At 44.1% G+C, this 27,455-nt stretch overlaps 1 protein-coding gene across 1 annotated transcript in view; it reads right to left on the bottom strand.

The window, feature by feature from the left end:
• The window catches only part of CRHR2 (corticotropin releasing hormone receptor 2), a 164,126-nt gene extending 139,109 nt beyond the window's left edge, over window positions 1-25,017 (bottom strand). The window contains exons 1-2 of the mRNA XM_064445137.1: window positions 24,816-25,017; window positions 10,730-10,823 (exon numbers count right to left, since the gene is read on the bottom strand). Of these exons, the coding sequence (XP_064301207.1) occupies window positions 10,730-10,823; window positions 24,816-24,881 (160 nt within the window). The 5' untranslated portion in view covers window positions 24,882-25,017. The remainder of the gene's footprint in view (window positions 1-10,729; window positions 10,824-24,815) is intronic.
• Between the last annotated feature and the right edge of the window lie 2,438 nt (window positions 25,018-27,455).

Consider the following 27,455-nt stretch of genomic DNA (forward strand, 5'->3'; position numbering starts at 1 on the left):
GAGGAAGATACTCAGAGGGTTGTTACCTTCCTGTATAATGTAAAATCTGAGGGAAGTGATTACTGATATCAGGGGAGTTGATATTTCATCCGAAATCACTAGCACCGCTTCCAGTGTAATTGGTGCCTCTTCTAAGCCAAGATTACTTCATTTGGTAGTTTCCTGAGTTTCTGTAAAAGCACCCATTCGTGGCATCAAGGCACTGGAGCGACTTTGTACTGAAAGGTGTTTCACCGGCAGAACTAGAACACAAAGCCAGACCACAAACAATAGCTAGTCATGTAAAAAAAAAAAACTGCCACCCCCCAAAAACCCCAAACCTCTCTGTGTGGCTCTCATTGCTGTAATAGCTGAGCACTTCACAGCCTCATTTACACAGCTTAGAGATTTTTTTGCTGTAAATTTTGGAAGAACTTGTTAGCCTCTGGACACCTAGGGTAAATGTGGGAACCTTTAGATATGTTGATATCTCTCATCCATAAACCATTTACAACCACAGCCACCCCCAAAAAAGCCCAACACAAAGACACCAAACAAACAAACCAAAACCACCGTAAATATTTCCTTTGTACAGCAAACCTAGCAAGTAGATGTGGCACTCAGGGACATGGTTTAGTGGTGGACTCGGGAGTGTTAGGTTAATGGTTGGACTCGATGATCTTAAGGGTCTTTTCCAACCTAAATGTTTCTATGATCCTATGATTCTAAATAATCCTTTCTAGTGTACCACAGAACTTGTTGGACTGTCTACATAGTTTCTTAATACGTGAGAGTGTTCCCATATCCTCCGCTTGGAACTGCACCAGATTTAAGAAATGCAACTTTTAAAATTATTAGGACCAGTGGCAGTAATACAAACTGTGCAACAACATAGAACACAGTCAGCTTTATTTTGGGAAGTACAAGAAAGCAGTGCTAGACTGCCTGGTATGTCATCTGAGGCAGCGGAAAAGTAAACCAACATCATCACCTCTATTTAAATAGAGTTATTGCAACATCTGAAAATAGGAAGTGCTAGGAAGATTGTCTGTGTCTTTAGCTCGAGCTTTGATCATGCAAACGCTGATGCTCAAGGTTACCTTTATGCCTGTGAGCAGTAACTGGGTTGTGTGGATGTGATGAAAGCACATTCCTAAGTGCCCCACAGGCAGCTGCAGGAGCAGCATACGTAGCTTCAGCCGGCAGGCTGACGCCAAGAGAGTGCAGGGCATACGTTAAAATGAATAGCTCATCCAAGTTTCATTATAAATGGAAGTGCTCATTGATGTGACCTGCTGGGAAAATCAGAAAGGAAACAGTGAGAATTGCTGCCATGCCATTACTGTGGAGGGATATTTAAAGATGTAATGAGGCCAAATCTTCTGTTTCCAAGAAACAGAATAGTGCAATGTACAGAAATAAATAACCCCTGGAGCAGTGAGTGCCTCACCTTTGCAGTTCTGGATAGAAAGCACGTTATCAAATATGTTTGTCAGGAAACTTTCATCTACTAGAAGAATGACTGACTGAATTTGACTACTAAAAATTAACAACAGTCAGCCAAGAAAAATCTACAACCTATGTGCACTCAGCAGCAGGGGCATCAAGGGAGAACACTCAGGACTTTTTTTGGTTTTGATAGCCAAAGCATCTGTGATTAAATCACCTTGTCAGAAAAGATTTTCTGTTATGCATTTGAGCTGTAAATGTGGATTTAACTCCCGTCTTACACACTACATGCTATATGGCATTCAGTTTGCAGATTTCTATGAATGTCCTGTGTGGAAGTGCCTATAAAGGGATGTCTAGACTGAGCTGAATATCTAGTTCAACTCATCTAGTTCATGTAGTGCAGTCAATGGAGACCTAAGGAAGGATTCAGACAGATACATATAGGCACCTAGTGCCACTACTGCCCTGAGATATCCCTCCAGCCAGCAGCAGCTATTCTAGAGGGCACAAGACTCAAGGATTTTGTGTCATATCTGCCAGCCCTGCAGGTCTTGGTTACCCTAAAGCACCTCAAAGGGCACTGGACACTGATGTGAGAGCAACTAAATCCCATTCCACTGGAAATAATGGGAGTTCAGGCTTACATGTAAACACAAATATTCAGATGTGCCATGTGTGAGTCCCACCATATCAATGTGTGAGACCCCCAGTAACAGTGCAACGGCTCCTAGGCGCTTCTAATTTCAGCTATTAGCTTTTGCGCTGAAACTCCACATTCAGCCCCACCTTCCCGCTTCACAGAGGCGACCTCCATACATGCATTAAGCGGAAATGACCTAATCAAGCCTGTGTTAAGAGCAAATCAGGGCGGTGGCATTACGACCAGCACACAAAGCCATAGTGAAACATCTGCGAGGCCAAGATGGTCACACCTGTCTGATCTGCAGAGATTCGTGATCAGCAGAAGTCCCAATCAGATATAAAAAGTAAACCAAGTAAAAAAATCTAACCAGGTAATCAACTTCTCTTTGCCAAGTTCTGAACTGAACAACTTAACACTGAGTATCTTTCCCACAGTCAAACAGGCCATACAAAGGATCACTACCCTTACCATAGGCGTGGAGATTGCCTTGAGAAAAGGCCTGTGCTGCTTCTGGGTTAGAAAGGAACACAGTACTAAAAGTCTGGATGGAAAAGAAAGTGTTCTAGCCACAGATGAGAGAACCCTTTCCAGTAAAGTAGCCCAGATAAATCCTCCATAAACAAAACCTAGAAAGCTCACATTTTGTTTGAATAAAGCTCCAAGAAAACAGGAATAATTTAAAAGTGAAATCATTCACAGAGTCTGCAAGGTCCACTGTCTCACAATAGTTATAAAACCTTATTTAGAGACACATGCACTTGTGCCACATTGACAGAGGCAGATCTGTCTGGGGGCAACATCAAAACAAAAAATGATGGAAATAACAGCGTTGTAATGAACGGTCAGCTTCAAGGCGGCAGAAACACTGCACAAACATAGCATCAAGCCTTCAAACTCCTTCTTATCAAAGTGATGGGGAATAACTTTCTGAAAAATGAACTTGTCAGTTTTTAATGTTTGAAATGCTTTACAATCTTTTCCATTTTTTTGTGCATGAGTATTTCAAATTAAAGTTAAGACAAATGTAATCTATAGAACAGTGATAACATTAAGTTACATATTTAATTGGTTCTCCAAAGAAACCTTTCAAATTTTCATTTCAAGAAGAATCCCACATTTTAGGATGCTACTTTTCCCCAGTTTAGGTGGTTTTGTCACCACTACACAAAACCACAGACACATCCATATACTCCCCCCAGTACACACACAGAGACACACACTTATTTACTTTGTATATTTGTACTTTTCATGGCTGGAAACAGAACCAGATCCATAACTCTGAAGCAGTATTCAAAGGTTTGAAGTAACCCTTACTTTACATGTTGTTTTTTCTTTATCATAGAGGAAGCGCTTTTGCATCTTAGTGTCGCTGATTTAGGCTTGAATGACAAAGATCATGCAGTAAACACACAGCTATCAGTTACTATCTTTCAATATACACTTCAAAAAGTAACCTGCAAAGACACATGAGTACACCTGCTCTCTCTCCCTCTCCTAAGCTGCTTTTACCGCTGGCTAGCATTCTTGTGATCAGTTTCTTCTGAAAAGAGACAATAACTTATTCCACAGCAGTTGAGCGTAAGGCCATGTGTAGTCAGTTTACATGAAACCTCTAGGCATGAAGATGTCTTTGGTAGCTCAACACCTACAGCCATATTTAGAAGTTATCCGAAGGGTGGCAGTGACCAGAGAGGAAGTTTGACTCATGCTTCACAGTGCTGAGATTTCATAAATCCTTCTCTCAAATGAACCTTGCGTTGGCCAGTTGTGACTGACCAATAAACCCCTACAATGGAAGAAAGCTCAGAGGAGACAGGCAGAGGTGCTGTGCCCGTGAAGCTCAGGGAATAACGTAGGGTGTGAGTGACCACAGCTAGTGCAAAGATGATGACTTTATTTCCACACAAAGGGGACCGGAGGGTGGACTTTGGTTTAGATAAACAGCAATCAACAGTTGAGTGGATCACCTGGTGGTCTAAATATTTCTTCCTGAGCTGATGAAAAGACTGTGAACATCTCCCTGAGTTAGCCAGACCAGTATGGGGAGAGTGTATATATGGCTTAGCCCAACAGAGGGTATAAACCCTAAACTACTAACAGAAGAATTTTGAAGAGTGCAACGGGCTTGAGGTGGATTCAATCCACATGTTCCTTCCCAGTGACAGGGGGTACCCGGTGTCCTGATGGTGAGCGTGTTAGAGACTAGTAATGAGGATCACATTGGTATTGTGATTGAGCCGTGTATTGCAATTGTTATCTTTTCCTAAGTGTAACTTACAATTGAATTGTCTCTAAAGTACATTTTGTATCACTCTTCTAAATCTGAACATCAAAAATCATCAAGTAAATTTCTCATTAACCCTCATTCCCTCTGCATGTGGAAAATCTAAAAGAACCTGGTCAGACAGTATTGGACTCTGACACAAATGCCTGTCCAGGACAAATAGTGCAAACTTATGTCAGATTTGCTGGATGAGATTCAGCGTGGGGCCTGCAAGTGTGTACTGGTTTTGGCTGGTAAAGAGATAAATTTCTTCATAGTGGTATGGGGATATATTTTGGATTTGTGTCAATAACACAGGGACATTTCAGTTATCGCTGGGCAGGGCTTACACAGAGTCAAGGCCTTTCCTGCCCCTCACCCCACGCCACCAGCGAGTGGGCTGGGGGTGCACAGGGAGTTGGGAGGGGGCACAGCTGGGACAGCTGACCCCAACTGACCCAAGGGATATTCCATACCATATGACGTCATGTTCAGCATATAGAGCTGGGGAAGAAGGGGGGGCGGGCGTTTGGAGCTATGGTGTTTGTCTTCCCAAGAGACCATTATGCATCATGGAGCCCTGCATTCCTGGGGGTGGCTGAACATCTGCCTGCCCATGGGAAGGTTTTGCTTTCCCTATTGAAATGTCTTTTTTTTAACCTACAAGTGTTCTTATTTTTACCCTTCTGATTCTCTTCCCCGTCCCACCTGAGGGAGTGAGAGAGTGGCTGTGTGGTGCTTATCTGCCTCCAGGGTTATACCATGACAAAGAGGTTCAACAAAAAATAAGAAAAGACGACCGCTTTTCATACCTTCCCAGTTTTGTGCTATTGTATGTGCTGAAGCCTCTAGGATAAGACACTGACCCAGCAACAGGGGAAATGATGGCAATCTCCAAGTAGTGTCAGATTAATTGGAGACTTGATCAGCATCTTTGAGGAGCTGTGTGTTGGAATCCATCCCTGGATACATTCCTCCACACCCACCAACATGTTTCTTAAACCAGAACCTCCCCAGAGACTTGAGAAAACAACATCAGAGCTGTATAAGCCAGAATTTACACAGGTGGAATCCTGCAGCACTCAGAATCAGGAAGTTTACACCATCTCTGTGAGACAGCAGCCTTTCACAGTACTACAAAGTGACCAGAATGAGGGCAAGGAGCCAACCCCCACCTCAAGAGGATCCAGTCACCAGGGGGGACAAATTATTTTTGCTTTCAGCGAATCCCAGGAATTCATGAAATGAAATGCATGACATCTAATCTTCTGTCTCTCCTTTATTGGTTTGTCTGAATAGCCTTAAGTGACATAAATGCAGATTACAACCTTCAAAGTGACTGAAGGGTAAGAAAGAAAAGGAAAATAAATAATGTCATTCTTATACTGATACAATCAGCACAGCAGCGCTGGCTGTCCACCTTCTGGTTTATTTTTTGAACAAAATTCCTGTTTTCAGATGAATCACCTTTTGACAAGGTCTTGAAGATTATATGGCCAAACATGTCAATGGACCAAAAAGAGTCAAAAGATTTCCACGGAGATCAAAACTGAGTACAATCAGATGTAAGCCAAGACTTGTTAGTCTCTAGCAGAAACATATAAGATGGGAAAGTCAAAGGATGCGAAGGGAAGCATGACAAAACCCATGGAATCTCAGAGTGAACTGAGGGCCCACTTCCTTTAAGTTCCTATAAAAATTCAAGCTATAATTCAGCGAATATATCATACAGATATATAGAATTACAGTTATCTGGTCATCATATTACTGTAATTCTAGACAAAACATATCAGGAGATTACATCAGAAACATCTTCAGCTGAGTCACTGTAGAAAAATCTTGCTGTTTCAACCAGTTCCGTTTATATAAGAAAGCAAAGTAATAATTAAATAAAATTCTTCTTCAGGTCCACAAGTACAAACACGCATTCCCATCAAGCTCAAAAGCTGCACCCAAGCAGTCATGAAGGTGTCATCCAGGGATTTTTCAAGGAAATAATTCCCAAAAGAGAAAGTGAGTTATATTGCCTTCCAACTCAGAAAAAGTATTGCTTGATTTAAATCACTTCAGACTGAATTTAAAATGTCGTTCACTCAGCAATTCAGTGAAATTACATGTACATTAAATTTTCAAAAGCATTTTATGCCATCTGTTTGGGATACTTAGTGTGAACATATTTGGGGGGGGAAGTTAGTAATTATAGGGGGAGAAAATTAACATATTGGACTAATTAACAGCATCTTCTGGAAAAGAGACAGGGAAGATAACCAATTACAATACTTGAATGTTTACTGTGCTCCCAGCTATAAATAAAGATTGTTCAATATGGCTCTCCTTGGTTTGGTTTTTTTTTTGTTGATTTTCTTTTCCCTTCTAAAATACGATATCTGCACTGTGTCAAAGAACGTGAGCCAGAGAAAAGACTCAGACATTGCAGACTCCATGTTCTGGTGCTGTACATCCATGCTGCTGAATGGAGCACACCAATGTTTCAATGTAACGCATCCTTACTGTTATGAGGGTTAAAATGAAGGATGTACACAGCTCACCTAATCTTGGGCATCAAAAAATTAGAGCAGACTTAGTCACAGGAGCTTGTTATCCTTTGATCCCTTTAACGAATAATCATTTCATTTCTGCTCCATTTTAAAACCTAGTTTAGGATGACAACACGCTTTGGATTTTAATTGTACCAACTACTAATTTACTGACTACGAAGAGGATATTGCTATATTGCAGACCTCCATTTTTAATGAGAAGACTCACAGCTGAATAGTCCAGACCACTTTGAAGATCCTGCAATCGTCACGGAAGACAAAAAGAACATATAGTGGTTAGAAGCACCGTGCTGATGATCCACCCCATTGAGAAAAGTACATGCTAAGCACAAACGTGAACTTTTGTCTCTCTTAAGTCCCAAAGTTTACTTTGTGCTTATGCCTGAGTCTGGGGTTATGTCCAACTGGTCTGAACGTGAAGCAGCTTTGGGTTTTATTAAGTGAGCCCATGCTCAAAGCAGAGGACAGGTTCACAGGATTTTGAAGCATGCTGCAGAAAGGGCTATGGTCACGAGCATCATGGGAAGGTATGTTCTAGAAAAGCTGCACGTTGGATTGTCTCTATATAACAATCAAGTTTCATTGATTTCAGAGCAGTGCTTTACCTTTATGATCAGTGATACCTTACAATGATAGCGCAATAGAAGAGAGGCTTCTGTGACTTCTCTCTTCCCTTTTCACATTAAAATTCATTACAGTAGTTACACTCAGCCTGAGAAGATGCCCTGCGTTCATGCATCATGTAAATAGCCCAGAGAATTATTTTTTATCAACAATTGAGAAGTAAATTGTTTGCCAACTTCTAAGACAGCCTGTTGTCAAATTTTACTGTATTTTTCAGTAAAAGCTCTGGACAAGGAAAAACACCTTATGAATTAATGGCAATTTTTACAATAATATTTACAAAAATATTCAAAAGGCAAAGAAAAACTGAAAGAAATGTCCCAAATTATGGAAGGTTTCAAAGAGCCTCATCTCTCTTTCCTTTGTTTCCAGATACAGAATGGAATGGATGGTCATTAAAATTTACACAAGCAAATATAACACGAGGCAGAGTTATTCCCTGGAACACAATGGCACAAGTTGCAAAGCTCAGGCTAGATTCATAATACAGGTCAACACACCATTTATATGCAAATTAAGAGGCAGTTAAGGCCACACAACTTTCAGACTTCAGTCTGATCATCTTATCTAGATCAGTTCATTGTCCTTAAGGAACTGATACAGTCACAGTAAAACATAATTGATCTGATATATTACACTGAAAGATTTTTTCTTCCTTAAGCCTCATTTCCTTTGTCATTTCTCAGGGCTGAAGAACTGGCTGAATGATAATATCTACATTATTACAAGATATTTTAAACTCCTCCCTCCATCAAGATTTACCGGGGAGGAAGAGAAGTGAAAGGGAAGGGAATAAACTTGTTTTTCCCCTAGTAGCATCACTCATTGCAGCACAGCCCGCCCTTCAGTCACTCCACAGAGGAGTGGCTGTGCCTGTGCCTCTCCCACTTCTGAAGCGACCTAGCTTCAGAATCTCTAGTTTCACATCTCTTACGGTATCATTCTTCTGCTGGTGTCTTTTAGCCAAGAATCAAGCACAAGAATCAGTGCTTTTCCCTGCTTTCAAAAACTGGGATGAAGAAAGCAAAGGCACCATATTCTCCCCACACATTCCTGCTTTCTGCCCTTAGTCTTCTAGGGAGTATGTGACATTCTCACCACTGCCAGTTCCCCTAAGTGCCCCTGCCCTACCACTCTGTCAGAAAAGCCTTCTGTCTTTACCTAAAACTTTAGAGTCAGGCTTTGGAGACTTGATGATGGGATCAGGAAACAGAAATTGTAAAGCTTTGAGGTTAAACATATATACTGTGCTCTGATTAGAAGGACTGGTGTTTTTCATGGCAAATATTCCATCAATTTGACTGAAATGGTCCAAGGTTCATCCCTAGCTTAGATGAGATGTCAGTCTGGCTAGAGCACCCTAGTTTCTACAGTGATTGCCACACAAGGGCTGGATTTTACTAGCACATCCACCTGTCTTTGCCTGCCCAACCTGGATGTCCCATGCTGCACTTGGAGAATTGCAGACAGCCTTGAGCAACAAGTCTGGACCAGTTTGCATACAGACACTTTGTACTGACCTTCAACTAGCATATCATATCAGGAAAAATTTCATCACTGAAAGGTTGGTCAGGCATTGGAACAGGCTGCCCAGAGAGCTGGGGAAGTCACCGCCCTTGGGGGTTTTCTGAAAATGTACAGATGTGCTAATTCGGGACTTGGTTTAGGAGGCATGATGGTGTTGGGTTGACATTTGGACTTGATGATCTTGGAGGTCTTTTGCGACCTTAATGATTCTATGAAATGTACGCTATTATATGCTGTATGCACCATCATGGGGCATGTACAGGATAACCAGGTGATCAGGCCCAGTCAGCATGGGTTTATGAAAGGCAGGTCCTGCTTAACTAACCTGATCTCCTTCTATGAAAAGGTGACCCAGTCAGTGGATGAGGGAAAGGCTGTGGATGCTGTCTACCTAGACTTTAGTAAAGCCTTTGACACCGTTTCCCACAGCATTCTCCTGGAGAAACTGGCTGCTCATGGCTCGGACGGGCATACTCTTCGCTGGGTAAATAACTGGCTGGGTGGCTGCGCCCAAAGAGTTGGGGTGAATGGAGTTCAATCCAGTTGGTGGCTGGTCACAAGTGGGGTTCCCCAGAGCTCACTGTTGGGCCAAATCTCTTTAATGTCTTTATCAATGATCTGGATGAGGGGATTGAGTGCGCCCTCAGCAAGTTCGCAAATGACACCAAGTTGTGAGGGAGTCTTGACCTTCTTGAGGGTAGGAAGGCTCTGCAGAGGGACCTGGACAGGCTGGATCGATGGGCCGAGGCCAATTGTATCAAGTTTAACAAGGCCAAGTGCTGGGTCCTCCCCTTGGGTCACACCAACCCCATGCAACACTCCAGGCCTGGGGCAGAGGGGCTGGAAAGTGCCCGGCGGAGAAGGCCCTGGGGGTGCTGGCTGACAGCCGGCTGGGCATGAGCCAGCAGTGCCCGGGTGGCCAAGGAGGCCACCAGCCCCCGGGCTTGTGTCAGCACTGGTGCAGCCAGCAGGAGCAGGGCAGGGATGGGTCCCCTGTGCTCGGCACTGGGGAGGCCCCACCTCGAATGCTGGGCTCAGGTTTGGGCCCCTCGGGACATGAAGGACATCGAGGTGCTGGAGCGTGTCCAGAGAAGGGCAACGGAGCTGGGGAAGGGTCTGCAGAGCAGGTCTTATGAGGAGAGGTAGAGAGAGCTGGGGTTGGTTAGTCTGGAGAAGAGGAGGCTGAGGGGAGACTTTTATCGCTCTCTGCAACTACTTGAAAGGAGGTTGTAGGAAGGTGGGTGTTGGTCTCTTCTCCCAAGTAACAAACGATAGGACAAGAGGAAATGGTGTTAAGCTGCATCAGGGGAGGGAACAGGCTGCCCAGGGAAGTAGTTGAGTCACTATCCCTGGAGGTATTTAAAAGGCATTTGGATGTGGTGCTTAGGGACATGGTGGACTTGGCAGTTTTAGTTTAATGGTTGGACTCAATGATCTTGGAGGTCTTTTCCAACGTAAACAATTATATGATTCTATGAACAGTTGGTGAGAATAGTCAGTTTAACATACTAAATTTTGGAAAAGGGCTGTCATTACTAGTTCACCTGAAGTTCTTTCCAACGAGAACCCAAGGCTGGAGCCACTATGTTTATCTCAGCAGGAGACGATGTTCCCGGAGCAAGGACACTTTGAAAACAGATCCAACAGTAACAAGAAGCCAACAAGAAATAGAGAAATAAATACCTGTGACATTGGTGGGGTCTGACAAAGCTTCACAGTACTTTTCCAGCAGAACAGACAAGGGCAGATTCACAGAAGATTCACAGTGAAGAACTATCTGGATGAACAGACAAAAACAAAACAAAGTGAACAGTAGAGCAGCAGCACAATAGATTTTTCTCGTTCTTGAGTACAACAATCCCCAGCACTTTTAAGCAGTTCCCATTCATAATTGGTTCAGGTACAGATATCCCCTCATGAGAGGGAAGATTTATGGTTATACTTGCTTAGCTCTATGACATCAGGTGGCATTCATCTGATGTCATGTAGGCCTCTACAAATGATTCACTTATCCTGGACCTCTTCTTGTGCGAGCTAGTTGATAGTATTAACAAAGCTCAGGATACAATTTAACTCACCTAAAAGTAGATGCCTAAAATAGAGAAGATGAAACACATCCCACTGAAGATCATGTGTGGAATTTTTTCAACTAACTTAATGGTTACATGGGTGCTAAAGAACCTTACACATTCAAGAGAGACAGCAGTTGGCAAAAGGCAATTCAGAAGGCTTGAGGAAAGGGCTTCCATTGACTGTATAGGAAAAGTAGGTATTCCTGTAAGGTGATCCTTGGCTCTTTTTAACCAGTAAAAAAGACAGGAGTTTCTGACCCTCAGAACTCGAAGCGCTGAGCCCTCCCCTGAGGGTGATTGCTAGTGAGAAGAACAGTGATATCAACACAGGCACTTCAAGAAAGCTGCAGGTTTAGTACAGGATAATAGTACTCCCCCAAGTAAATTTTAGGAAATGTGTATTAAGAGTTGAATCCAAGGAATACATTGTCATTTTCATACTCAGAAACAAAATTACGAAAGCAATCCCTGCAGACAGAGGAGAGAAGCCCACAGAACTGTACTTCTCAACGTACAGCTGAGTTGGGATACTGCTTGGAGCAGGAGAAGCTCTTGGAAAGCCCTTTAAGAAAGGCAGGACTAAGCAGGGTAAGAAAACTCAGGAGTGACACCTCAGTGGGAAAAACTTCCCTTTTCAAACTATGAAACAAAATCTTCCTGACTATTTCTGAGAGGATATAAATCTGTGCTAACACACAAAATGCCTTTGCTTTTCTATTTATGCAGAATGGCTTTAACATAATACACACAGCTTTTACTCAGGGAAATGACCATACTCCTTGAATGTTGATGTTACATTTCAGTGCTTTAAGATGTGTTAAGTGATTGCAGAACCCTTTTTATGTCACTGAATTCCTTGTCACTTAATAAGAAGCGGAGTAAATGATCATGACAATAGAATTCATCAGCAATGTTGGTCTCTAAAGAACAACAGTTCTTTGTACAGTACCACTTCTATCTCTTTCTCACTTTGCTGTTATTATACAAAATAGAAAGTCTTGAAATACAAACAGCCTTTCTCAGACTTCACTCTTTTCAAAGAAGCACCGTGGAGCTGCCGTTTCTCCTTCAGGGAGACTCGAACTCCTGCCTCCCATAGCAAAGCCTTCCAGGGTACTGACCATGCACGGCCAGGTCAAGGAGACAGAGACAGGCAATGGCTCTGTTCTGCAGCCAGGGCAGATGTCATCTTACAAGGCACAGAACTCCAGCCGAGCCTGCCAGAAAGCAGACGCTGTAGTGGTCATGTCTCATGTCCATCCCAGACATGTGAGTTGACATAGCAGAGGCATTTCTTCCCTTCTATCCCTCCGCCCCTCTGCTACCTCACAGGCCAAAGCACTGTCTCACTTCAAAGAAGAAACTTGAGACGTCTCCATGTACTGTAAATACACTGCATGTTCAGCTGTCCGCCTCGTAAGATGATGGGAAAGAACAGACAGAGGTCAAGCTTAGCACAGCATGTGTAGGAACAAGAAAGGTTAAATGTCACATTTGCTTTAGGGTCAGCTTAGGTTCATTTGGCTAGAGGGAAAAGCACCTTCCACATACTATGTTACTTTTGCTTTCATTTTCTTTCCACTAGCCACAGTGAACAGATTTCTTCTGTGTGATACTTCTTAAAAATTGTATTTAAAGCAGACAAACCCCAAAAGCCTAAAAAACCCTCTTAAATATAATAAAGAACAGCAAAAAAGAAACATTCAAGTAATGTAGAATTGTAAAGGTAAATAATTGGGAGTGGGACCGTGTATATATTTTGAAATATTAGTTGCTTTCAGTAACTACTCAAACTGCACTTCTCTCGACAGCTATTATTTCATTACTTCACCAAATCACTGCTATGTTGTCTTTCACATTTACCTGAAACATGCACAGAAATGTCTATCTCAATTTCTGTGAGCCACTGTGGACATTTATGAAGAAATAAAAATAATGCACTGAGCCAGAGATTAAGGTGAAAAGTCATCCTTTACTTTCTAAAGCAGGGCGCCCACCAATAGTCTGAAGGCCAGTTCTGACTCTTCCGGACAATATATAGAGCCTTTGGTGAACTTCCTGCTCACATCTGAGAGGACTGTCGGAAAAGGAGTGGATGAATTGTTCTAGTGCGTGTCTCTCTGACTCTCATGGTCATTTCTTTAGACCTTTCCCCTTGGCCATGGCCACTGCTCTTCATTAATCTATGAAGGGTCTTCATCTCTGTCAGAGGGCATGCAACCATGAGACACAGTCAGAGGAACTCACCATAAAATCAAATCTAGATATGGGAAGGGCAGGTGAAAAGGGGAACAACCTAAGACAGAGTAACATATTGATGTTATGTTGTTAGAAGTTGCAATACACTAACAGCAGCGTGTGCTCCTCTGCAAACGGAAGGGGTCCAATCTTGCAAACATTTATTTACGCAGAATTTGTTCTTCGTCACACAAGTACTCTCATAAATTGCTATCATGAAGTCGTAAAAATACATATGCAACATTACATGATATATGTATCATGCCTCAGTGAATCCATGTGGAGACCTCTGGCCATAGACAAATATCTGACCCATCATACTGTTGCCTCCTCTCAGTTCCTACCAGAATTTGTGGTATTTCATGCAGATTAGAAAAGGCTTGTAATTTAATTTTAAAAACAATTAACATAGATCCCTGGTTTGAAGGATTATTGTGTTCCTCTAAGTTGTGAGATTTATAGATGGATATATAAAACAAATGAACACTGGTACTGTAATTCACCTGCACTGCAGAGGAGGTTTTCTTCTCTCAAACATGTAAGAAATGGCTACAGTAATATAAGCAAGACCCCAAAGCAATGAATAGGATCCAAAACTGTCACTATGGGCATGGGGCTACCACAGAGATACAACGGACAGCACCTTGTGAGATTAAATATCTAGCAATAAGAAGCAGCAGAGTGGATGAAGTCAGCGTCACTGAAAACTGAAGGAAAGAGTTGAAGTGGAAAAGGACAGCACATGACAGTGCAACACATTACCAAGATGGGGGAAGTAAGCACGGAGACAACGAATGTTGCCAAATGTGGACAGATGCATACACTCTGCTTTCCCTTTCTCACATAAGGATTCCCAGATACAATATTTTAGTTGCCTAATCAAAACCAGCTTTTTAGAAAAAGCTGTTACGCCTCCCTGAAAAACATCTGCTGGTTGCATGCTGAAGAGGAGCAGAGGTGCTGACGTCGGAGACAGAGTCTCAAAGTAACAGCAAAAGTTCTCCCTTTCAGAATAATTTAGCATTAGTACTTATGAGGTCCTAGAGAAATGGACACCATGGAATTATAAGAGCATCTCATCAGAAAGCCACTCGCAGAAAAGCAGTGGGATATAACGCAAATAGCTCAGACTTCAAAATAAAGCGAAGGGCAGCTGAGCTGATCACCCAGGGATTCCTTTGCAGTTCAGGAAAAGCAGTAGGAATTTTTCAGGTGCAGTTCATCTTCCATATTTCAAATCTTTAGGTTGAAAAGAATCAGTCCCTGACCTCCATTGACTGCGTTATCCGGGTCTCACCCACTGTAATGACAGAGTAACTTAGATGAAGCCTTCCTAAATACACTATATATGAAAGGAGAGGAAAAAACATCCTCAGAGGCAGAAACACATCACCATCTTATAAAATTATCTGGAGTACTACAGTTTTCTTTCTTTTACCGAGCAAGATGAAGTGACCTTCCAACACCAAACAATTTTGTAGTTACCAAGCACAAAACATGTGCTCTGTCCACAGTTGACAAGAGAGGGATCCACCTCATGTCTCCATTGCCAGACAAAAATGAAGTCTCAGTCTAAACCAGCCATCTGTGTTCCTTATAAAGTCAAAGCACTTTCCCCTCCTGAGCAGACATCTATGGTCATGGCACAGATCATGTCAGGAGGATGCTTATTCCTACCCTTCATTTCTGTGAAGCAGCACTGCTGTTAAGACTCTTGCTGCACCTTGTCCCAGAGGTTTCTGTAAGACATCTGGGAGTGCTGAGGCCTTAAATGCTATTTCATTTCAACATCAACAGTGCAGTGAAAATGCCTTCAGCAGACAGAAAGCTGCTACTTCATAGTTTTGCCCCAGAACTTAAAAAAAAAAAAAGAGAAAAAAAGAAAATGAAAACCTGTATTTAATTTTTAGTTCTTCAGTTAGACATTTCGAAAAAATTAAATAGAGAAAGACTCCTGGCTCAAAGGTAATCTTATAAAGTTAAGCTCTCCAAATGCACCATTTCGACAATGAGACCGACTGTTCACCTCAACACTCAGAAGGACTGTCTTAGAGCAACGGTCCAGTTAAATGCAAAAAACTGTTAGTTTGTGTCCACAGAAGCTCAGTTTAGGGAAACACATGCATCTAACCCTCACCATGAAAATAAAATTACTGAAAGAGCAGCAAAATCAAAGCAAATCCCATACTGCCTTGACAAAACCCATACTCTGAATACAGCTGGGGGGTTTCCAGGGCAGGTGGGCACCTGGCAAGTTTTGCAGGGGTTCCTGCCATCACCAGTGCTTGTGTGTGAAAACTGATGCTTTGGGGAAAACACCAGGTGGAATGCACTTATAACAAATGTCAATATTCATCTGAGAAGCTCTTTCTCTCTAACAAGAAATGGCAATACATGGGAGAGTGAGGAGACCAGCCTGTTTGCTGACTACTAATCACCTGAAGGAACAGGCACCACCAGGAGAATGAAGAGTGCTACTTAAAGAGGAAAACAGAGAACAGCCCAGGAAAGGAGGGGAAGGCAGGCTTTTCTGTGGCCAAGATGGATTTATATTCACTGTCGTGTGGTTATTTCATACACAAGATGTACGCGAAAGAGATGTTTATTAAAGGATAGTGCTAAGACAGCCAGCATGGTGGAAATACTTTGCTTGTTGAAGAACCAAAAAAGGTCAGTCCTCTGCTTCAAGATATCTTTGGCCTTTCTCAGCTCAGTAACTTAAATTTGCTGGAGCAGCAGCATTTGGCAGTATACAATCATTTGGCTCTGCTTCACCAGAAAAATAATTTCCATTTGTGATAGAAGGTCTAAATACAAGTTTTCACAGGAACCTGCAACCTGAAACCTGAGCCAGCTAAGGTTACAGTAAAAGGAAAGTCCGCTAGCACAGTTCAAGAAAAACAGTCTCCTTTTCGAGTCATCCTTCAGCTCTTTCAACTCCCCGTCATTACCTGTCTCTGAGTTAATCCAAGCGGCTAGATAAAATGGTGCTACTAGCTAGTGAACCCCAAATGATCCAGGAGACATCGCTCTATGATCCTGGAGGGCAGCATGTATTTTGAATCTCTTCCAGGAAGTCTGGAGAAAGAGAATATAACTCTGCATGAAATGGGAAGTAGGACCTTGGTTCAATAAAGCAACTAAACACATGCTCAGTTCTAAGCATGAAATTAAATTCGCCTTTTTTCAGATATAAATTTTAAAAACTTAAGCATCTTCTACACTAAGCCCACCACTGATCTTTAGTGTTGTCTTTGAAACTTGGAGATCTGCCTTCATTAAGCATCTGCCTACGTGCTCTGCTGAATAGGGGTCGAGAGGCAAGGTTCTTCATCCACTGAAAACCAGGCATGTGCTAAGTGCCTTTCAGAGTCACAGCATAAAAAGCAAAACTGTTTAAGACCACCCATGAGCTGGACTTGTCCCATCAAGCCTCCATGACCTCTGAAAGCAACACAAGATATTAAAAAGGAGCACAAGATACTAAAAAGGAGCAAAATAGCATTTGAATCACAGGCTACAGATGTCTTCAAATAGAATTGTTTAATGGAAAGAATTTTCAATTTCAGACCCTTGAAGAGTTCTGTTCTTCATTCCCCTTATCTGTGGAGATCATATTCAGAATCTGGAAGGGGAGCAAGCCCTTTGCAGCACTCTTGCCTTCATGTTTGCCCTTTTCCTAGGTCATCACACCAAGCCCATGATTAATTCTTCCCCCTTCTTTCCACCAAATTCACATTACTATGAATCCCCTCAGCAGCTCAACTCTAATTCACCTCACTCACCTATTTCAGAACGCATTGTTTTATGCTCCTTAATAGTCAGTGGAAGAAGGAATCACTATCAAGGAACAACCCATCACTTCTGCTTTAAACATGTACTTTAGGACAAGATGACTTGTAGAGACAAAACACACAGGGAATCCAGAGTAGCCTAAGTTTAAAAGTCGCTTTTACCCAGATGAATGGCAGTATCTGTGCTAGCTCTCCCAGGCAAACTCTTATTACCTTAATAGCTTCTGCAAAGATCATTCACCCAGCCATCATTATCACGCTGCCACTACACTTCAAGGCCTCCATTCACAGGATCTCCCAATTCTAGATCAAATGTGAGCTCCTAATCTTTTTTTTTCAGGTCTCTGCCAGTATGCTCCCACCTGAAAAAGGTAAAAAACCCATCTCCCATTCTGGATCAAGACTTAACCAGCTAGTGATACCTGCTCTCACTGTCCATGGAATGTCAACAATGGTACCTCTATATCCTCCATAAAATGTTCCTTTGACCCAAGACTTCATGATAGTTCACTAATGATGACCAGTGTCACCTCACTGTCTCCTTAATTGTCTTTCTCTCCATCCATTGCTTCTTCCCTAAACTGCGAACCCTTGGGCCAAAGCCCACCTTTAGTATTTGAAAAAGCGCGTATCACAGTGAAATTTAACTCCAAGACTGAAACAAGAGAACGTCTAACAACAGTCTCTCACTACCTGGAGGGGAATTACAGAGAAGTCAGGCTCTTCTCAGAAGCTGACAGCAAGAGCACAAGAGGCGGACATCAGTCACAAGTTGCAGCAAGGGAAAATCTTGCAGGACGTGAAGAAAAAAATCACGCACCATGGCAATGGCTGAGCATTGGAATAGAGAGAGGTTCAGAGATGTTGTGAAATCTCTGTCTTTGCAGATTTTCACAACCGAACTGGATGAGGCCCTGAGCAACATGATCTGTTTTTGGAATTAGCCCTGCTTTGAGAAGGAGGCTTGACAAGAAACCTCCACCAGTCCCTTCCAGCATAATTTTTTTTTCATTCCTTGATTCTAGAACATATAGTCCCTATGGTAAAAATTATGATAGATAACAGTTACTACCAAACCCTTCCTATTGGCAATGCTGTAATGAACATTTTACAGACTATCTTTAAAAATACCCCACAATCTAGAAGCTTTGAGGATTTTTTCACTCATTTTTCTAGTACTGTTCACATAATCATAATTAAAATATTATGCCAAATAGAAATTTTTTTAAAACCTTTTTTTCTGTCCAAAAGAAACACTGAAAATCTGACAAGACTTGAAACTATTCCTGAAAACACACTTGTTTTGAGAAAGTAGGGGTTTGTTACACCTCGGAAGGTCTCTCAAGTTCAAGATGGACTAAATAGCTGATGTCCCAGCAGTTAGGACATAAAGCTGGATGAGGAAAGATCCTCACTCCATCTGATTTGGAGCTCGCCTAGTCAAAATCCTGTCATGTGCTGTAAGTCATCATTCTCGTCAGCCAGAGGGATAACCCTGGCCTTCCTCTCTGCTTTGAAAGAGTCAATTGATAACAGGAGGAGCAGACTGGTCCCTGGATGCCCTTCCCTCCGAAACAAGGGAACAGCAGGAGCACAGCGGTCCTCTGAGTAGCCCTGGGGACTGGAACTGATGCAGAAAGGTTACGCCTGTGCTGGACGCATTACAAAGTACAGCCTCTGGTGCTGGCTCACAGGCCATCTCTCTGCTCCTGCTGGCATGAGCCTCCTGAAACCCAAGCTATGTCTGGGCTGTTGGAGTCTGCTACTGCCACTCAAAGGGAACTGATACTTTAGTCCATGCACTGAGACGCCTGCTAGCAGAGCCTGGCTGGCAGCCCTGCAGGCAACCTGTTCGGACTCATCAGCACACTTCCTTTCATTCACTTTCGCCTTCTTTCCTCCTTCCTCCCAGAACTTCCTTTCCACTGGAAAAGCCTCCCCTGCTAGAAGACAGCACTCCCAGAACGAAAGCAGCACAAAGATAACAGCACTCAGAAAGCCTCCCACATCCCAGGAACCTGGGTAACAGCAAGAGAGATTATCCCATAGCCCCCAGGGGCAGGTGGCTCTGTTCCAGTTCTCCGGCACTTCAGCTACTATTACCAGGGCAAGGGTTCAGCATTGCAGTGAGGACAGCTAATGTATTTTAATCTCCATCTGCATTGCTCACTATTTACTTTCCCGGCATACACAACCCAGAGTGGATAGTTATTCAGCCAGCATTACGCAAAAGTTTATAGAGCTTTAATTAGTTTCACTTTCTTCAGCTCTGTTAAAGAAGTATTTTTCAGCTCTTGAAATACCAAATGGATTTTCTTTCTTATTTAGTGAAAACAAGTCACGTTTCTGTACAAACACATGCTATTTAATTGATCATTCCCAGAGAAGGACAGCTTCCAAGTCCTCCACCCATTAAGCTCCGCGATAGAGCTGTCAATCTGGGCAACAAGACGTGCACGGGCAGGAGCAGCACGCTCCCAGCACCTGCCTCTCGGCGTGGCCTCACTTGCACAGCAATGAGGTAGTCGTGAGCCAGAGGTCAGGACAGGATGTCAAAACCCATCTCTGGGAACTGGCTTTCTCAAAATGCCCCGTCACTGCCACAGCACTTCCCAAACGGCACAGCCTTTGTCAAGATCATGTAAAGCCAGCAGAACTTCTGCTTGTGAAAGCCAACACAAATGATCCCAGACCCAGAGAACTGATTAGTACTTAAGGAAGCATGACACGCTATATGTCAAAGAGCATTGCAGGAAGTATCTAACAATTATCCCCACACTGGCACCGGAAACTGGAAGTGAAATTTTCATAAATTTGGGGGTGATCGATGAAATTCAAGCAGCCGTTCATCTGAAGGACAGTACTCCTGACAGGAGGTTGTAGCAAGGTGGGGGTTGGTCTCTTCTCCCAGGTCACTAGCGATAGGACGAGAGGAAACAGCTTCAAGCTGCATCAGGGGAGGTTTAGATTGCACGTTAGGGAAAATTTCTTTACTGCAAGAGTGGTCAGGCCCTGGCACAGGCTGCCCAGAGAGGTGGGGGAGTTGCCATCCCTGGAGGCGTTTAAAAGATGTGGGGACTTGGCACTTCAGGGCATGGTTTGGGAGGCCTGGGGGTGTTGGGTTGATGGTTGGACTTGATGATCCTAGAGGTCTTTTCCAACCTTAATGATTCTATGATTCTACTTGTTAGCTGACTCATAGCAACGGTAAATGACTAGCTTCTATTTGTCGTGTCTTGTAGTAAGGGCCATAGCAAAATTTATCCAACTATTCAGAGAAAAAAATTAAAACACATACAGCTTTTTACCCAACACTCGCCACCTCAAATCAAATATAGCTATTTTCAAAGCTATTAAGATAAAAAGTCAAACAAAAAAAAAAAAGATTAGCAGTAAAACAAAATAATTCTATACAAAGAAATAGTTTGATAAAGCAAACCAGCAGGAAGTTTTTGGTTGTCAAGGCTGGTTGTTATGAATAGAAAGATAAGGAGGTAAAGACAATGTTTCTGCAGTGCTTTGATACATATCATTGCACACCTACGGGAGGCAAGGAGGTGCCATGCGGCTCGCTGGACAGCTCCAGCTTTACATCCAAGAATTAATGTTTGCACTTTAAGGGAGAACAGGCTACATTTGGGATTAGAACTGGTGCAGGTTAAAAGAAAGAAGGATGTGTACATGAACAAGATTTGATCTATCTGTTTCAATTTACAGACACAGAGTGGAAAAGTAAATTCCTACAGAAATGTCATTTACTGGATAAAATTTCAATCTAAAGTAAACCAGCTTTCCCCCAAAGCCTCCTTCTTGTGTTTGCAGTGCTGCAAACCTGAAAGTGGCATAAACTAAAGAGGATCAGTTTCAGCAGTGTGTGTAGCCTGTTTTTACCACCCACGTTTCCTCACCTCCTCCCCACCCCCGAAAATAAAATCTGCAGTACTATTAAAAAAAACTAGAAATGTGCATATGTTTGTTCTGACATAAAATTTTAAAAATATTTGGTTTACTAATACATAGGGCAAAATGAAAATAAAAAGAAAACAGAAACACGCTTCCTTAAAAAGTGAGTATTATCCACTACCCTGTTTTTCTCATCGTGAATCTCTCAGATCATCACATCACCAGCAGGATCCCACAGTAATCTGTAACACAAAGATGATCACTGAATTCATAGCAATGAAGAGTTTGCCTTAGAAGAAAATGCCTCCCTGAGGCACTCATTGAGAGCCCTGAGCAATGGAAGTACAGCATACTCCCCCTAAGCTAATAAATCAAACAGTGCAAAGGTCTGTTTTAAGTACTTAATCATTTATACTGTTACATTTTTAGAATGGTTTCTGGCCACATTTTTGCCCCAAGCAATCTAGCGGTATCTCAAACAGTTCCCAGGAATGATTTGGGAGTTAGGCTGCACCATGGACCATTCTCAACGGGCACTTTGCACAGTCTTCCCATTTTAGAAGCTGAAGGAGCTTAATAGTATGGGCACAAGCCACTCCCTGGCATTCGCCCTGAAGGCTGAAGGCAGTCTTAATGTACTAGGAGAGGTATAACCTATGAGACTGAGACTAAACAAGTATGCACCTGATAGAGCACACCCTGCAATGAGATCCCTGCACTGCCCTCCTCCACCAGCTTCAGCAGAGGCATGCAAGAAGCAGGGCTGGCACAACCACACTCTGGTTTGCAATATGAAGGCCACAGAGTTTAGAGGACTTAATCGTTATTTCTCAGCCACTCGACAGAATAACAATATGTAAGCAGGTGCCTTATATGAACAAAAGCTAAAGGCGGCTTGCTTTCTAGCTAAGGGCAGCTACGAATATCACAGAAATGTTTCATGGCAAAACTACCGGTCAACCAGCATCAGTCATTCTTCCCTGCATGCAGCTACCTCCTGCAAACACCCAGGAATTACTATGAGACGGCTATAGATTTAAACCCTGCCAAAGTACAACACCAGGAAAGGCTTCTCATGATGAGATGTTTACACTGCATTAATTCACAGTAGGACTGAATTTTGGCAGTCTCAGACCAGGAATATTATTTAACTTGTCACCACTGGCTGATATACTCAAACTGCTCTGGCTGTTTTAACAGCTTCAGGACAGCGTATGAATTACAGCAAGCTTTGCTTTTGTTTTTGATGAATAATCGCCCCTCCTCCAAATTACTTGAACTCAGCAAGGACTTTATATCAAAATGTCAGGAGATTAATTTGCCTTTGTTTTACGGTTTGTTTGTTTGTTTTTCACATTCAAGTAAATGTGTTTTACAGTGTATCATATGTACGGAAACCCCTTAAGAGAACATAAATCTCAGAGCCTGCTGTGCAAGTCTTCACCCTTTCCCTGACCAGCCCTGTGAAATCTGACAGGTCATTTGCACCAGCATTTTCATGTGGCAGATCTAATTCTGTACTAGAAAGTTGCCTCATTTCATAAGTGTTGCAAACCTGCAGTTCCCATAAAACACAACTGCTCAGCTGCTGTGAAAACTTAAGCTTCCTTAATCGCATAAGGGCCTGCTCCCACAAGCAGCTATGTCTTTTCTCAAATCCACAAATATGAATAGAGCCATTGACTTTGAGTCAACTTTCAAGTGTTTTCAAGTTAAACAGGAACTTAAGAGCTTTGGAAATGAGCCAAAGTTTTAAAACATTTCTTTTAAGCTTCTTGGTGCAAAGTTTCATCCAGCTGCAAAGAAGAGATACAGATTTACCAACAACATTTGCAGATGAAAACACACCCCAAAAGAACAGTAACAACTCTGCTTTTGCTGCAGTCAGAGCAACAAGAGCTGTTCTATACATAAGGCTGAAGATCATCTTCCAACACATTATTTCCACATACTGCACACGCGTATACGGGTCTGTATCAGACACAAGTATGCTACATCCAAACAAGCTCCTCAATATAAGCACACTTGGAATACACTCCAAGTACACATTTTTCTCAGACTAAATGGATTTTATGGAAACTTGACATTTTGATTCTTAATCTGTGCTGCTACTTTTCTTTCTTTCTTTCAAGGCAGCTCTTTTGTTTTTAAAGCAGCAACCCAACTACCAAAATTTATAGGGGAACTGGAAAACTGTCCATAGATTACATCTACAGGGGAAGCACATTACATTTTTTGATTCATTGAGAAAGAATTAGTCTGGCAGCTCTCAGTATCTGGATACTTTTGATAACCTCACTGGCAAGAAGCCCCCCTCTCTAAACATAAACTGAAATACTTTTATGGACCAAAAGAAATCTGGAAGGGAAAACACAGCCTGGAAGAGAAGAGGGACTAAGAAACAAAGATTAGGAAGAACTGGTTTGGGATTGTGAACAGCAAGTATGTAGGCCCCACACCACTCTGATCCCATGTGCACTGATCTTTGACTGGGAAAAAAGACATTGGCAGAGCTGAGAAAAAATATTCTCTGTCTTCTAAGAAAGCTACTGCAAAGGTTTTAATATTATATTGTCGCTTGCCTTTGGAGCCTGTTGCTTTTCCTGGCCTGGCTTCCCTCTATCTTTCTTTGTAAATTAGATAGAGAGAAAAAAAAAAAAGAGAAAAAAACCGACAGAACATAAGGAAATATTGCAGATTTTCCTTCTTTACCTAAGGAAATGTTAAAGATGGGCCAATTACACTACAGTCCAGAAGGATCACTGACACTTTTTTAATGCTGTGGGAAAAGCCTTTGCAAACTCTGTGCGACATCAGTGCACCTCCTGCTTAATGTCTCACATTTGCTTTGCGAGTACCAATTACCACACTTAAAACTATCACTTAAAAAACCCAAGTCACCAAATAAGTCAGCCTGATTTAGGAGTGTGGGCTAGGAAAGCCGTTTTAAGTCCAGTCTGACCCAGGGCAATGTTATCTCCACCTCACCACAGCATCACCCGGAGGAAGCTTGTGATGAAGGACCATGAGGAAAAGCTTCTCTTACATTTCGTTCAAGAGAAGCTCGGAACAAACACTTGGATGGATGCGCGGGCTGAGCCCTACCCTTCGCCACTGTTTGCTGATCCCTGCGGTGAAAGAGCGACCGATGCCCAGCACATGCTGCGAGGAGAGGGACCAGGGCGAGATGCTGGGGACAACGGGCACCAGACACGGCCACCCACTGCCCCGCTGAACTCGGGGGTGGCAGGAAAACCCCTCTGCTCCGGGGCTGTGAGTTGTGACCCCAGCGGGGTCCCTGGGCTGCACCTTTTCTGGCATATAAAAGGGACAGGGAGGGGGCTACTTCATCGAGAAGGGGAGCCCAAGAAGGGCTCTGAGCCCAGGGGCTCTGAGGGCACCCACGGGTGAGTGGCCATGGGGTGTTTCAGCACCTGGAGACGGGTGGGACCTGTGAGGGAGAAGGTGATGGTGCCCATATGAGGGTCTCTCAGTGCCCAGGGACGGGCAGCATCTGCGAGGGAGCGGGTGATGGTGCCCGGACGAGGGTCCCCCAGAGCCCGGGGACGGGCGGGACCCGTGAGGGAGCGGGTAACGGCCACCGGGACGGATCCCTCAGCACCCGGAGGCGGGCGGGACCTCTGAGGGACGGGACACAGCCCCCGCTCCCTCACAGACCGAGTGGGCTCCCCGCGGCCCTGCGGCTTCCCCCGCCCTCCCTGCCTGCCCCCGCGCCACCCCTTCCCCGGCCTCGGCACTTACGGGCAAGAGCAGGAGCGCGGCGGCCGCCGCCGCCGGGAGGCTGCGCTGCGGGGCCCGCCCCGCCATGGGGCCGGCGGGGCTGGCGGGGGGTCTCCCCGGGGCTGGCGCTGCCCGCTCAGCCGGAGCCTCCGCGCTGCCCCGGCGCTGGCATCTCCGCCCCGCTGCTGCCCTTGACCCCTGCCCGCCGCCGAGGAGCCAGCCCCAGCGCCGCCGGCGCGTCCCAGGGCAAACCCCCGGGAGGGAGGGAGGGAGCCGGGCGGGGGAGCCAAGCCCGCCCTCCGCCCAGGGCGCCTCGGGGATGGAGGCGGCTGGGGGCACCCCAGGGGAGCGAGACCCTCCGAGCCTCCAGAAGCAAGGGGGACCTTCCTCTCCCCCTACACTGAATGCAAGAGGGATCCCCCACCTCTGCCAGGCACTGGGTGCAACAGGGACTTCACTGCCCACAGGGCTCCAGAAGCAATGGGGAACCCCCTTCCCAAGCACTAAGGGCAGTGGAGATCCCTTTCACCAAGCACTGGGCACGATGGGGACCTCTTCCACGCCAGCCTCCAGAAATAATGGGGATCCTCCTCCATCACCCCCATATATTAGGAATTCCACTGCCTCAGATTTTCCAGGAGCAAGAGGATTCCCCCTGCCCAGGCTCTAGGTGCAATAGGTACCCTTTCCAAAGTGCAATATAGACACCCCCCACAACCCTCCAGGAGCAGTAAGGATCCCTTCACCACCACCACTGCCTCTCACCAGGCATTAGGTGCAATGTTAACTCCATTGCCCATAAACTTTCAGGAGCAATGAGTTTTCCCCCACTGCCGGCGCACAAAGTGCATTGTGGATCCCCTATAAGCCTTGAGAAGGAAGAGGGAATCCTCTCTGACACTACACGCAAAGTGAACCACCTACCAATCCTCCAGGAGTAAGGGGGACACACACACCTCTCCCCCCATCCCTATACGCAGTGTTACTAGGTGCAATGAGGACCTCCACCTCCAAGATAACGAGGAGAAAAGTCTCCAGACTTCCTGGGTACCCCAGGAGCAAAAGCGTTCCTGCTGTTTGTCACCAAATTCATCAGCACACCTTCCCCCAGATCTCCAAGCCTGCGGGACATCCCCTTTGCTGTTCTCCTGCTGCAATGCAAAGCCCTTTCTCCTCAACAGCGCCAAACCTTGTAAGTCTCCCCAACAGCATGTCTCAGCTGGGAACGTACATCCTCCTAGCCAGGCAACCCAAAAGCAGCCTGTGTGGCTGTTTCTTGTGCTCTTGGTCTCTGCAACCAGAGACGTTTGTCCTGCTTTTCTCACCTACAGGTACTTGCCAGACTGGACCCCTCTGCAAGCGAAGGCTAAACAAGGCCACCCCATATCTTCATGCCACATGCCCACAGACACACTTGCCCAAGGGGCTTCTGGCCCTCTTCTCTGTTGCCCTAGGGTGGTTGTTGGTGCTAAGGGAATTGGAGTCTAACAGATTTGGATGCCTGACCCTATCAGGGCCCATAAGCTCCTGGGCCTAACAGAGACTAATTACCCCCTGCCTTCTGCATCCAGCTAGGCCTCTCCATACAATGGATGTGTTTGTGGTATTGTTAGACTGTGGGCATCAGGCCAAGCCCTGGTCTTCCCACTGCCAGCAATGAACCTCATAAGATTTTTTTTCTCCTTTGCTCCATCCCATCTGCTCAGAGGACAGCCAGCTGTGTTATGAATCACAGTTGGTACCTGCCCACAGCTGCAGCTGGGGCTGTACCCAAAAGCCCAGCCATGTTCTGAGGCACACAAGCCTCAGTCACAATTCTGGAGCAGGAACAGACAAGACCTGCTCCTTCCCAGCCCAACTGCTGGATTTTCACAGGGAGCCATGTCACACACCGCTGTCACCTCTGACAGGCAAAGCCTGCCCTAGTCACCTGTTGCCAACTGTCTCCTTTCCCTCCCTGAGACACTGCCTTTCCACCACACTCCTTGTTTGGTTGTTTGTTTGTTTTTTTTAGATCAAAGTCAACTGGCATAAAGGTCATGGTGGCACAGAGGAAAGAGTCCCAACAAATTCTCAGGGTTTGTGAAAGCTTAGTAAAAGCTACTTAGAAGAAGGAGTACCTGGACATCTTTCTTTGTGGCCTTGCTGAATTATTTTGCCTTTCATCAGTTGCTCAGAAAGGCATAAAACAAGAGCTTCTCACCCTCTCTAAAATACTGACAAGGAGACTTACACCCCTAATCCCATGCAGGAATCCCACAATATAGTGTGAATATCGCAGCAAGGAGATTGGCACTTACATAGACTAGTGGACCTGGAATCCTAACACACCAGCAAAAGTTTTTGCAACGCAGCATTATTTTCTCTTTTCCTCTGGCTATTCAATGGTTTGAATGCATTTAAATATTTAAGCTAGCCTAGTTTTTCTTCCCGTCAGTTGCACACCAGCATTTGTTTCCTTTCATTATTAAAAGAAAACAAAACCATAACCCAAAGTTGCATGCTTCCAATTAATATGAATGCTTTCATGAAAATGCAAAAGAAGGAATAAAACCAGCACAATTTTTTATTGCATTTAAACATCCACCTCCAGGACTGGAAACTCACACGCAATGGGTTTACGTGAACTCACGAGAATTGGTAAAGGAAGCCTGAAGCTGC

This window comes from Phalacrocorax carbo, chromosome 2 (genome assembly GCF_963921805.1).
Source record: "Phalacrocorax carbo chromosome 2, bPhaCar2.1, whole genome shotgun sequence".
Classification (NCBI taxonomy): domain Eukaryota; kingdom Metazoa; phylum Chordata; class Aves; order Suliformes; family Phalacrocoracidae; genus Phalacrocorax; species Phalacrocorax carbo.